Below are 14,132 nucleotides of genomic sequence, written 5' to 3'. Positions count from 1 at the left end.
TTTTTTTTTGTATTTCAAAAGCAATACAAGCTTATTGTAAATAGTCCTAGCAGTTCAGAAGACTATAGAAGAAAAAGTGAGACGCCCTCCCCCCCCCCAGCCCTGTATCCTCCTGTACTTTCATATGCACCTACAAACATTGTAGACTCCATTGGTTTTTCCTTAAATGAGCTGCACTTCATTTTTTTTTCTAACTTAAGATATCTTAAGTATAAGATATTTTACAGCAATCAGACTTTGAGGGTAAGTCCCAATTCTTGTTATTCTTTTTAGTAAAGATGACTTGTTAGTAGAGTTGCCAGATTTAGCAAATAAAGATGCAGGCCACCCAGTTAAACTGGAATTTCAGGCAAACAGTGTATAATATTTCAGTGTATATATGTCCCATGCAATCTTTGGGACATACAGATACCCCAAAAAGTGATGTTTATCTAAAAATCAGATTGAACGTGGTGGCCTGTAGTTATTTGGCAACTCTGGGCTTAGTTGACTGATTTTACTGTTGTTTTATGTAAGACTTGCACAGGAACTCCAGACCAGGAAAAGGTCCTGTTTCTGGGTTTGGGAAGGGGGGTCCTGGGCCTGCGTTCACAGGCCTGATGCCTGTGGTGTGTGCAGGGCCAGCTCAGCTGGGCGCCCAGCGCTCATTAAGGCCTCCTTTGGAAAGAGCTGACCTGGGCAGCTGCTTCTCGCTTGGGCTGAGACCTTGGCTCTTTCATCTCAGCTACTGGGTGAAGCCACCAGTGGCAGTGACCTGAAGTGGTGTGGGTGATATTAATTGAATTTTTCCTTAATGAATGCTGGTATTTGTAGGAATTTGCAATGCAAACAGCCAGTCTTTCAAGCGGAGAGTATTGTAATTAGAGCAAGCTTTTAAGATTCTTTGAAGTCCTAAATGTTTATGAAATTCAAATAGGGGTGCCAATCTGCACAATAAAGGGGCTCTTGGTAGTGTTTTTAAAATCTTCTATTTTGTAGATGTAAATATATGCCATAATTAGTAGGAAGTAAGTTGAGGAGTGGGGGCTGAGTTTATTCCTATTATTCTTATTAAAAACAGCTGTGGCAGACCTACAGCTGCCGTCCTTTTGTGCTGGGCAGGGGGTACAAGGGCCCTAAGTGAACAGGTTCAAAGACTTGCTTCCCTACGGGCAGCTTCATGGTTCTCCCCAAGGGCAGGTTGCTTTGCTGGGGAATTCTCCCACAGCCATCCAGCTTCCCCCACCCCAATCTTCTGTTTGCAGATGTGGGCTGGCTCCCGAGGTCTTGGCCAGGGGCAGGGACGTGCAAAAGAGTGGGGCAGGAGGGTTTGGGAGCAGCCAGCTTCCTCAGAGGTGCCCCCTGCCAGATAATCCCCCTGTCAGCACTGGGTGGGGGAGCGGGGGCCAGGGGGACCGCTGCCTAACGCTCACTGCTCACAGCCCAGTGCAGAGTGATTGTCCTTTGGTGCCGTGGAGCAGCTGCCAGGCCCACTAGGTGCCCGGCCTGAGCCTCACCATGCAGCAGCCCTGGATGGCCGCCCACAACTGAGCCCAACTCCCAGTGCCTCCTGCCAAGGAGCCAGATGCTGCCATTGGAAAAAATTGCTTCACAATTTGAAATCTTGGTCCTTTGATCATTGCTCAGAGAGGATGAAGAGGAGAGGTTCAAAGTGGTGGTTTGAAAATGCCAGCATCTCCTTGAATCCATCAGTGCCTATTATACTCTCTCTTGTCAGGGACTATCCTCTTGATGTTTTCATTTTTGCAACCAAGTAATTCCTGCCCAGCCTCTCCAAGCCTTGGAGCGAAAGGGAGAGATGGGTGGGAAGGGATGGGAAGGGCGTGTCTGCCCACTGCTCCTTTCCTGACCCGGTGCCCCTGCCTTTGGGGTTTTCTGCTTCCTCTTTGTACCAGCAGTGAAGCCAGTGACAGAGTAGTGTCACCAGCCAAATACTGCTTCTGCATGAGCTTCACAATTCCCCCCTTCACTTGGCAACCTTAGTGCTCACTTTCTCTTACTTCAGCCCCCAGTAGCCAGGTTGCCAGGGGCCTGGGGTTTCACAGAGAGGAGGAGCTCTGCCTCCAGAACTCTGGATCCTGCATAACTGGGCTAGGCCTCATTTCTTCTCTCCCATGAAATGGGAAGGATCATTTTTGAATATGTAATTAAAAATTATAATTAAAATGACATTAAGTTTTTTTTTTAATTTCAAAAGCATGAAGTCAAATAGTGGAACAATCCGTGAGTAAATGGGCTTACTGCCTGAGAGGTAATAGAGAAGGGAACCCAATCCAAAGTCTTGCCTGGTGACTTGAATGCTTTAGCGACAGGAATAAAGTAATGAGTGTAAGAAGGGTGAGTTAGGGGAGAATCTGGGGAGACTGTTTCCTTGCTGTCTGACGCAGGCAGCTTTCTCTACCTGGCATTGTAAGCTGCTTCTCCTCACACCTTGTATTGTTTCCCAGGACTTGCCCACAAATACACACAGACGTTTTTAATTCATTCAACACACAACTTTAAGGGTTGCCTTTTTGATTTCCAGAAAGAATTCTAGAACATCTCTAATCGTATCCATGTGGGAAAGATGGTAATTTTTGAGCAGTTATGCCCAAAACTTAACACTTGTCATAAACTCACAAATCAGAAAAAACTACTGATTTTCCTGTTTGTAAAAAGTCAGTGTTGCACCTGTGCTGGTAAGTGTTGATTGGGCTCAGGCTGACTCTGTGGGGACAGTGTTTATCTTATGTATTGATCTCAAACCACCATTTACATTGGGTCCCACTTCTGTAGATGTGATTGAGGCTCTGTCTTCATCTCTGTCCTGGTCTATATTTTAAATCAATAAGGTAATAGGAATGGTTGTCAGTTTTATTAACAGCTGTCATTTGTGTAGCACATTACAGCTATGCATTGCCTCCTATCACCATGGTAGTCTTTGGAAGCAGGTCTTCTCTGTGGTTAAAAATGAGGACATGAGACTCAAAGAAGTGACTGCTGTCCATGCTGTAGTCAGATGCCTGAGATGAGGCAACAGCAGACGAAGCGTCAGAATCTGGACTAGATGGAAGAGAGGTCCAAAATCAGGATGGCGTCTAATAAAAATGAATGTAAAACTTGAATCCTGGGAAGCAGATAGGACCTGCACAACCTTGTGGATGAGAAGGGGGAAAGGAAAGGTGAGATTAAGGGGGAAATGAAAGAGAATTGCAGAGCCCTAGCTGGTTTGGTTCAGTGGATAGTGTTGGCCTGCAGACTGAAGGGTCCTGGGTTCGATTCCAGTCAAGGGCACATGCCTGGGTTGCGGGCTTGATCCCCAGTAGGGGGCGTGCAGGAGGCAGACAGTCAGTGATTCTCTCTCATCATTGATGTTTCTGTCTCTCTCTCCCTTCCCCTTCCTCCCTGAAATCAATAAAAATATATTTATAAAAAAAAAAAAGAGAGAATTGCAGAATTGTCTTGCAGGCATGTTCTTAGGTCTCATGATTCCAGACTGCAGAGCTCTAGGTAGAAGTTGCAGGAAAGCCAGTTGCAACTTAATGGGTGTGGTGAGTCATGCCCAAGTCCTTATCCATGATATTTGTGAATATATTACATTTCATGGAAAAGGAGAATCAAGGTTGCTAATCAACAGACTGGGAGAATATCTTGATCTGAGTGGGCACAATGTAATCACAAGGTTCCTTAAAAGCAGAAGAGGAAGGCAGAAGAAGGGATGTAGAAAGATGACAGCTGGCAGTGTGATGAAGACTCTGTCTGGTGTCACTGATTGTGAGGATGGGGAAGGGCTAAGAGACAAGGAATGTGGATGGCCTCTAAACGCTGCAAGAGGCAAGGAAAGAGGTCCTTCCCCAGAGCCTCCAGAAAAGAACGCAGCTCTGCCAGTACCTTGAGCTTAGCTTCATGAGACCCATGTTGGATGTCTGACCTACAGAAGTAGAAGGTCATGAGTTTGTGGTGTTTTAAGCAACAGAAAACCTAACACAACAGGAAAAAAGAACTGCCTAACAATTGGGTCTGTCTCCAGCACATAGTATTTTCTTTTTCTTTTTAAATATATTTTTATCAATTTCAGAGAGGAAGGGAGAGGGAGAGAGAGATAGAAACATCAATGATGAGAGAGACTCATTGATCGGCTGCCTCCTGCATTCCCCCCACTGGGGATCGAGCCCACAAACCTGGGCATGTGCCCTGACCTGGAATCAAACCATGACCTCCTGGTTCATAGGTCAATGCTCAACCACTAAGCCACGCAACGTATACCTTTTCCTGTATCTGAAGGTATTCAGCCAGAAGGCAGAGCAGGCCAGGATACTGTAGAACAGTGTTTCTCAACCTGTGGGTCGAGACCCCTTTGGCGGTCAAACGACCCTTTCACAGGGGTCGCCTAAGACCATCCTGCATATCAGATATTTACATTATGATTCATAACTGTAGCAACATTACAGTTATGAAGTAGCAACAAAAATAATTTTATAGTTGGGTCACAACATGAGGAACTGTATTTAAAGGGCCAGAAGGTTGAGAACCACTGCTGTAGAAGGATGTCTGTGTTGAGTGCTAGGAGTAAGCGTTGGTCTCTGAACCCAGAACATAGGCAGTCATCTCTGTTCTAATACAAAAATGGGAAAAGACCCCTTAGAAGGGCCTGTTTTCTTGTACTTGCCTGCCCCATCCAGCCATGGTTTCAAGTGTTTGGTTTGTTTGTTTTTTTAAACACTTCGGAACCTGGCCCATGACCAGCTACGTATTTCGGTCTGGCTATCTGTCCCCAAAGGATAGGATATGGTTTGACTTTGGAATTTGTTGGAAAGATAAATTTGCTGGTTTTAGCTGTTTCTTGGATTTTTGTATTCATTTGCTTTTAGAAAATACCCTGTGGTCAGAGAAAAGCCGATTAGGCAGAAACAGTCTGCATCTCTGATACCAGCACATTTTTTCTCATTTGCTTGCCTCCAGAACTCTCTGAGATGTTTGCCTGGAGTTTTCAGTAGGTTGGGTAATGAACACAGCTTGACTCCCAGACTCATTACAGAGTTTGCTTCCTTTGTTGTTGATTTAATGCAAGCATTCTTTCTTCGATTCTACCTTTGCTTCATGGGAGTTCAGTGACTGCATTTCTTTCTGGGATAATCGTAATATCATCAGCTGACAGGTAATTATCTTTCACATCAATACCTCCTCCTAGAAAATTCCTGAAGAGCAGCTGTGATATGGTTGGATGGCCACATGATTATTTTCCATGTTCAAGAGTAATCGCAAAGCAATTCTAACAGCAAATTGGTTATTTAAAAGGCTGGGGAGCCTTTTAAAATCTAACTTATTAAATTTACACTAATAATAAATATAAAGTTTTCTCCAACTGTTATTTTAAAAAAAGGTAAGGAAACTTAGAAACTTTCAGTCCTTCTTATTGAAAGCTGAAATACACGGTGCCCTACTGACCTAGCAGTTCCATTTGACACCCAACAAACATGCATACATATGTTCATCAAAAGCATATTTGAAAATGTTCAGAGTAGCACTCTTCATAATAAGTTCGCTATAGAAACATTGCAAATGTCCATCAGTAGTGGAATCATAGATCATGGTATTTTAATTCATTGGACACTCTTAGTTCCAAGGACAAATGAACTCCACACAGCATTATAGTGCTACTTGAAAATGGAAACTCAGAGACGAAAACACAAAAGCTGTTCACACTATAATGCTGAGTGAACTAAACACAGAAGACTCAACAGTTATTTAGGATTTTAAAAACTCATGTATAATGTTTTAGAATCAAGGTTGCCCTTGTGGAGTGAGTGCAGGGCTGATTGTGCTGGGTGGGAGGGGGGGTTGTGTGGGTGGGAATGGGGGATTACTTGGGGAAAGGATTCTGTTCTGTTTAATCTGGCTGCTGGTTCCATGGGTGTGTTCACTTTATGAAAATTAATTAAGCTGCAAGCTTGTGATTTGTCCATGTCTCTGAATATATGTTACACTTTCATTTTTTAAAAAGTTAATCATGATAACTTTAAAACTCATAATTTGTTGAGAAAGTTTCTGAGGGCAGGTTTTCATAATGTGTGTTCTTTCAGAATTTCATTTTTGATAATTCTTGTCATTATAACTACAGACCATTCATTCCCAATTAAAATGCATTGGCGTTATTTTGGTAATTCTAGGGGTAAAGCAAGGGTGAGATGGTGGGAGTGGTCCACCTCAGGTCCAGGCAGTAAGGAGGCTGATTGTCTGCAGAGAATGTTCAGATGCCAAAACCATTGTTCTCATTGTTATTATGACCATGTGTCCACAGTCTAAACAGTGCTATTGATAAAATACCCCTCACGCCCTAGTCAGTTTGGCTCAGTGGATAGAGCGTCGGACTGTGGACCGAAGAATCCCAGGTTCGATTCCGGTTAAGGGCACGTACCTGGTCAGGGCTCATGCAGGAGGCAACCAATCAATGTGTTTCTCTCACATCGGTGTTGCTCTCTGTCTTTCCCTCTCTCTGAAAATCAATGAAAAAAAAATGTATATTTATTTCTGTGTTTGCTTTAGATCTTAAGGGTTCAGGTTTGTTTACGTTGCAAATCTTTGGCTTGTCAAAAATAATGCCATAGAAATGAATAGAAAGAAAAATAGAGCATGAAAAAGAATATATATATATATATATATATATATATATATATCCATCCTTGGGTGAGGATTAAAAATAAATAAATAAATACCCCTAAAAAAAATAAAATCCTTTGTTGGCCTGAGCCCTAAACTAATTGGTGAAGTCAGTGTTGTGTTTTATTTCATATATACTTATACATATATAATATGCTTCAAATGAGCACCCTTGTATAACATTCATTATATCACTAATCCTTTAATAACACATGCAGACTCAGCCTCGTATTTATTTCTAGGGTAAGTTCTTAACAGTTCGGAATCATTTGAGCTGCAGTCTCCAGGAGAGGCTTCTTTGCGGGTTAAACAGTAGAGTCAGGAATGAGCAATGATGACACAGTAATTAGGAGGATGAAGAAACAGAACTCGAGTTACTTCATTTCTGTCATTCTCTGTTACTGCTTCTGGAGTTCTTGTGTTTAAAAATTACAACGAAACGGAGTGCTGATTATTTCTGAAAATAATTTTGTCCAGTAAAGGAAGGGGGTCTTAAAAATGATCCGTTCTAGTTGTCAGAACCTAATCAGTATGCCTGCTGTGGGGCAACTCCTATCACCAGTGCTACTTGAAAATGGAAACTCAGAGACGAAAACACAAAAGCTGTGAAAACTTTCAGCAATTTTACAAACATCAAATTAGGGTGGACACTATTCTGAACTTGGTTAACATTTTTACGTTGTATATACGGACAGATTACTATGTATATTTATTTCTATGTTTGCTTTAGATCTTAAGTGTCCAGGTTTGCTTACATTGCAAATCTTTGGCTTGTCAAAAATAATGCCATGGACATGAATAGAAAGAAAAACAGAGCGTGAAAAAGAAAAAAACACATTGTTCTAGGGAGTTGTGGTGTAATTCTTAAGACATCTCCCTCGTTGTTCAATCCCTGAACTGAATTAAGGTAGACAGTTTTTTGTTTTTTTAAAATAACCTAATTCCATTCCCTCTCCCATTGACTACTATACCCATTGCTTATTTCCATGTGCCTCTTCCACGCTCCACCCCTTACACCACAAACACCTAACTGCTTTTGACTACTCATCAGGTTTTCACAGCAGCTTGATTACAACAAAATTGCATGTTTGTTTAAATTACAATATTAGCTAGCAGTGCATTTATAGCACACTCTTTCAAAGCTGGGAACTTTTTAATGTTGAAAGGAGGGTGTTGGAGTCCTTACTCCTGAATCCTCCGCACTCTCCTGGACCCTGCTCGCTGTGCCAGTTGTTGGAATAAGTTCTTCCTTGATCCTGCTCACAGCGCCAATTGTGGGAGTACTTACTCCTTGATTCTGCTCAGCTATGTCAACTGTGGGGCCTCACTTCCCCTGCCAGGAACTAGACCTTTATGGATGCTGGGTAGTGGATGGAGAAGATGTGAGAAGTCATAGGCTCATAGGCGTGTAAGAGAGTCTTTATTACCGTCTAAGTAGCCATTGCTACTAAGTAGCCATCAGACAAAGCCTTTCTTCAAAGGAGCCTCACACAGTAGCCGCTGCGAACATAGCAGCCATTGCAAACACAGTAGTAAACGCAGGAGCCATACCAAGCAGCCACGCGATGGCTGGTCAGTAACACATCTTTACAGTAACTTAGAGAAAAGAGTCTTCTTTCCAAATAGCAACACCAGTCTTTGGGGTTATAGAAGGGCAGGCCTGCGTAGTACAGTTAGATAGCTGTGTCCTTGCTTTTGCACCTGCATATAGCAGATTCGCCTTGAACACTCTGAAAGGATTCCCACACTCAAATTGACCTTGAACATCCGGCGCACTCTAGACAGGGTTCCCACAGAAGGAAAGTAACAATAATTTGTGATGCACCTTTTCTGCTTCGCATAAACTCATCATTGCACCGTTGTCCGGAAGCATCCTAAATATTCATCAGTAGCACACTTATTAACGTATGGAACATCTGGGCAATGGAATAGTATAAAGCCATTAAAAGTGTGGCTGCTCATTTTTTTAATGGCTATTCTTTTTAATACTGATGTTCTGTGTCAGTACTGCATGAGTTCTAAGGTGTAGGTACAGATGTATTTTTAAAAAACAAGGTTTAGAAGAGTGCTACCGTTTTGGCACAAATGTTTTTACATTTTAAAATGCCAAAACTTGTTGGCACAATCTCCATCATAATACAGCCTTCCCTTGGTATTGGTGGGGGATTGGTTCCAGGAACCTCCACCGATACCAAACCCCACAAGAGCTCAAGTCCCTTATATAAAATGGTGGAGTGTTTGCATAGAACCCACACACATCCTCCCACATACCTTAAAGCATCTCTAGATTACTTAAAATACCTAATACAATGAAAGTGCTATGTAAGTAGTCATTAGGCTGTATTGTTGAGGGAATAATGACAAGAAAAGTCTGTTCATGTTCCGTGGGCCTGTGTAGTACACGTCTGCAACAGCAGAACTTGTTTTTTCGAATATGTTCAATCCACACTTGGTTGAATTGCAAATGCAGAAACCACGGATAGGGAGGGCCAACTGCAGTTAAGATCATAAACCCCACGCAGAAGATCACTGGTAATCCTGACACCACAAAACACCTGAGCCGCTTCTCAGAGCCACATGTTCTCCGCTGGAGGCAGAACAAGGCAGCGGCAGTTCTCAAAGGCCCACTCTCAGGGGCTGTGGAAAGCCGGGTGGTAACTCCAGTGTCAGGGCTCCAGGGTGCCTCAGATTGTCAGCACCTTTCTCCTCTGGAGGCTGGAGCCCAGGGAGATGCCGGGGTAGCTCAGGTGCAGTCTTAAGTTAGGGAATGAATTCTGTTCTTCCCTCCGCTAAGCAGCTCTTTCATGGAGCCAAATGGCAAGCCTTTGAATGTGAGAAAAATGCACACCTGGCTATTTTTTACTTATTTATCATTTAGGCCCCATATAATTCGAAAAAACTAAATGTGAGGGAGTGTTGCTAAATTTATGGATAATATAAAACCTGAAAAGTACCGTAAAAGCAGATTGGGATCCAGTAAAGCGGCTATACACTGGTTGTTAGCGATTCCAAGTTTCTGGGTAAGTTAATGACTGAAGTTGAGCACTGATTTTAGCTTTGCATTTCTTGGCACATGAGGTAAAAAGGGGAATATAAAGTATATGGTTTTTTTAATATGAAGCCAGAAAATAGGAAGTTTTGCCTACGGGAAAGGACATTTCCTGATACTCAAGAAGGAAATTCAAATACAGATCCTTATTAAAAACTAGTGACCTGGTGCACAAAATTTGTGCACATTAAAAGGGAATTAATTAGAGGAAATATTTTAATATTGCTATTTGCCCTTTCTCTATAATAGAAGTATCAGAGATGAGAGAAAATTAGTAAAATGTATATGAAAATCTTCCTCCTGTCAGAGTCTGGGGCATGCCATGGGAACCAGAGTCAAGAACCCAGGCATCTACGTGCACCTCAAAATTGCATGAGACCCAGACCCGGCCAGCCCCACCCCCATCAAGCCCCGCCAGGTGGGGAGCGCAGCCTCAGGTCCCTGCTGATTGCTCATTAAGGCTCGTTATGGGAACTCGGCCTCCACTGTGGGCGCAGCAATCTTGTGTTATGGAATCCCTGCCTCCGTTATGGGCGCATCCATCTTGACCGTTATGGTGTGGTGGTCAATTTACATATCCCCTCTTTATTAGATAAGATATGGAGAAATTGACTCGGGTCTTCATGGTGGTTAGTTAGTGCCTGTCGAGGTATTGAAACTAGCCAGTCACAATGTGCCAAACCTCTCAAAACATGTATCGTCTCATCTGTATGTCAGGTCTCATTGTCTGTGTCTCACCAGTCACCACAGTCGTCCAGCTCTCCTCTCTCATTCGACTGCTTAAGGCCTCCTGACAGACCTCTCCATTCACACTCACCCCCCGCCCCCAGCAACACCTTCTCCGGGCTGTGATCAGGGCTGACTTTAGAGGATGCAAGTCTGACTATACCCCATCATTGTCTCCATCCCATGTGCTTACAACTCCCACGTCCCTCTGGTTAGGATAAGACCCAAACCTTCCCACCTCCCCAGCCTCTTCTGCCACCCTTTCTCCCTTGCTGTCTATTCCAGCCTTTTTTCAGTCCTTGTTTCCCACCATGTGCCCTTGGAACATGGCCTCTCTCTCACCGCATGCTCTGCCTGCCTCAGCCAGCAGTTCTTCCTTTGGGTCTGAGCTGCATCATCCTCCGAGCCTCCCTGACTCCGAGGGCCCCGCTGCACTGTTGTTTGTTCTCCTGTCCCTCTGTGCCTCTCTCAAGAGTGCTTATCTCTGTTGATGTCCTCCCAACTAAACAGGAGTTGGCTCAGCTGTTGTTTTGTTGCTGTTAATCCTCATCCAAGGATATTTGTCCATTGATTTTTAGAGAGAGCGAAAGGGAGGGGGAGAGACAAAGAGAGAGACATCCATGTGAGAGAGACACATCAGTTGGCTGCCTCCCAAACGAGCCCCAACCAGAGCTAGGGATAGAGCCTGCAGCCGAGGTGCGGAAGCAAACCTGGGACCCTTCAGTCTGCGGACCAATGCTCTATCCACTGAACCAAACCGGTTAGGGCAGCTGTGCTCACTCTTTGACCCCAGCTTCACATCCCCTACCTGATGAGCAGTAGGGGGTCAGGAGATATTCAAGAGAAAGGAAACATCTATCAGTACCATCCATACATCTAGATGCGAGCCTCCCAGCCTCATCCTGAAGCACGGTTCTGATCACGTCGTTTCCTTGTGCCAAAATTTTCAAGAAGTCCCCATTTCCTGCAAGGTAAAATCCACACCCTTTATTTATCCCTCCACAGGCTGGGTCCATTGTATTTCTAAACTCGCACTTTTGACATGATACTGATTTTCTATCTAAATTATAACTATTTCATGTATGTATCTCCCACATAAGGTTGTAGTCAAGTCCTATATAGTATCTAGCATGAGCCTTACATAGTAGGTACTCATAAAAATGTGTTAAATGTATGGAGGCTTATGTTAAATAATAGCATCTTTGTAAGTGAGGGTTTAATGGCAACCAATTTCCCTCTAGATGCTTAATTTATAGTAAAGTTTCTGTCTTGTTTGTTTTTAAATATATATGTATTTATTTATTTCAGAGAGGAATGGAGAAGGAGAGAGAGATAGAAACATCAATGATGAGAGAGAATCATTGATTGGCTGCCTCTTGCACGCCCCCCACTGGGGATTGAGCCTGCAACCCAGGCATGTGCCCTTGACCGGAATCGAACCCGGGACCCTTCAGTTCGCAGGCCAACGCTCTAGCCATTGAACCAAACCGCCTAGGACCTGTTTTTAAATATGTAACAAATGGCCAGTCAGCTGTCAACTCTCCTGTTCTTTAAAATGTCTCTAAAGATGAGTGAATCTGAATTCAGTTCATATACGCTTGACCCTGGAACAACATGGGTTTGAACTGCACGGGTCCACTTATACACAGATTGGTTTCAACAAATGTTGTAATGTATTTTCTCTTCCTTATGATTCTTTATTTTTTTTCTCTAACTTACTTTATTGTAAGAATACAGTATATAATAAATATACAAAGTAAATGTTAATCGTTTATGTTGTCAGTAAGGCTTTTGGTCAATAGGAGGTATTCGTAAAGTTTGGGGGGAGTTAAAAGTTGTATGTGGATTTTCAACTGCAGGAGGCAGAGCCTCTAATTCCCATGTTGTTCAAGGGTCAACTATACATTTGTAAAGACCTCATGGATCTTCTCTTACAAGGATACAGCATTACTTTGATACAGAATGCCAGGAAGTAAAGCAAAATAGATTCATGTAGCTTGTCATTTCCAGGGAAGACCGCCCAAATTAGTACTCTCTTCCACAAAGTGACCAATGGGCCAGCGCACTCGTTTCCAGATGAGCATCACCTCCGCGCCTCCACTCAGGAGGTCGGACCGTGACCGCTATGGCTGGTTGCCATGACTCCTGCGATGAGAGCATAACTCTCACCTCCATTTCCTTCCAACAGGCCGATTTAAACTGCAATATTCAAGATGATGCCGGGGCTTTTTACTGTGTAACCAGTCAGTATGAGAGTTCTGAAAACATGACAGTCACCTGTTCCACCAAAGTTTGCTCCTTTGGGAAGCAAGTAGTAGAAAAAGTAGAGGTAAGTTGGCCTCTGTATCCTGGAACCTTCTTTCAGGGCCAGGCTATTGCTGTCCTTTAAATCTTTCTTGGGTAGAGTTTTACCCTTTTTTTTTTTTTTTTTTTTTTGAGTCTCTTCCTTCTGACCCATCCCCTCACCCCCATTACTTCTAAAAAGGCAAAATGGTTTGAAAGCAACTGAAAGAAGGCCAGGAGGAAGTCCCACGCCAGCCCTCTTGATTATTGAAGTTGGCCCTGCCTTCCCAGCCAGCAGTGTTTAGTCCCGCAGGAAAGCTCATTGGGGGTGGCCTGGTGTGGAAGCTGCCACCCATCAGACGAAGCCTTCCCACCCACCCCATGTCCAACGGCACTCCCAGGCACTGCGAGAAGAGCCACAGTGGTATGCGACTGATGGGCACTGGCCTTCTAAACCCCAATACCTTCCGTTTGGTGGTGTTGCTTTTGCCATTTCTACCCCTTTCATTTTATTTGTTTTAACCCATTGTGTGCCATACACGTCTGTAGATGCAAGTGGTGAACCTTCCCCACATGCTGTGCATGTCCATAAAAAAGAAATGTTTTCCCTAAGCAGCAGCTTTACAATCATTTTTTGTGAGAATTTTTCGCTGAAAATATTCAAGAACACCCAATTTATAAGATATTTATTTTTATAATAATCATTTCAAATTGATTTTTTAAATGAAATTGAAAATACTGTGGCGTGTGGGGATGGTTTCTGTTTTGGACGTGTGGCAGTTAACTGGTTAAGTCTATTCTAGTACAAACTGGGACTAAATACCTATTTTTGGTTTTGTAATTTTAAGCTTCCATTTCTTTGAAAAAAAATATATGTTTGGTTGCTTAGTATGAATGATATTTGTAGTTGACATTCCATTTAAGGTTTTTTTCAGTGTTTCTGCTCATCGCCCAATGGATCCATGTTCAGTGAGAAGCTTTTGTTTACAGCAGCCCTGGACCTCGAAGGTCCAGGAACCCACCTGACTGTGACAGAGACTTTGTGCTGAGGCGAGAAAAAGAGGGAGGGAGGGAGGGTGGTTCATTTAAGCTTAGGGGTCATGAGCTTTACTAAACTGGTGGTAGTGGGAACCCAGTAAGATATTTTGAGTGGAACTTAGAAACTGACTGCATATTTAAGATTAAAGAGGAGGAAAAGTCAAAGGTCATACACTTTATCCTCGGAAGGACGGTGTTTTCGAGAGGAAATAGGGCACGATTACCGACCGATGCAAGGCTGAAATTTGGGAGACAGGTAAAGACTGAAACTATTAATTGGGAAGTCTAAGCATGAAGGATAAAGATGGGAGTGGGGACTTAGCTGCAGAGAGAGAATAGCCAGAGCATAGAAATAAGGAGTCAGTTTGGGAGCAGCAGCCAGCCCTGCAGGGGCTGG

The 14,132-nt window shown here is 43.2% G+C and overlaps 1 protein-coding gene across 12 annotated transcripts in view; it reads left to right on the top strand.

Annotated features, from left to right (window-relative positions):
- Window positions 1-14,132, top strand: part of TEAD1 (TEA domain transcription factor 1) — a 265,123-nt gene that overhangs the window by 222,410 nt on the left and 28,581 nt on the right. For all 12 annotated transcript variants that reach the window (XM_070425275.1, XM_070425283.1, XM_070425281.1 and 9 more), the window contains one exon: window positions 12,603-12,743. In XM_070425275.1, the coding sequence (XP_070281376.1) occupies window positions 12,603-12,743 (141 nt within the window). The remainder of the gene's footprint in view (window positions 1-12,602; window positions 12,744-14,132) is intronic.

Source organism: Myotis yumanensis, unplaced genomic scaffold (genome assembly GCF_028538775.1).
Source record: "Myotis yumanensis isolate MYYU_CA2020_CCGP unplaced genomic scaffold, mMyoYum1.0.hap1 SCAF_10, whole genome shotgun sequence".
NCBI classification, from domain to species: Eukaryota; Metazoa; Chordata; class Mammalia; order Chiroptera; family Vespertilionidae; genus Myotis; species Myotis yumanensis.
This window is presented reverse-complemented; position numbering and strand designations above follow the sequence as displayed.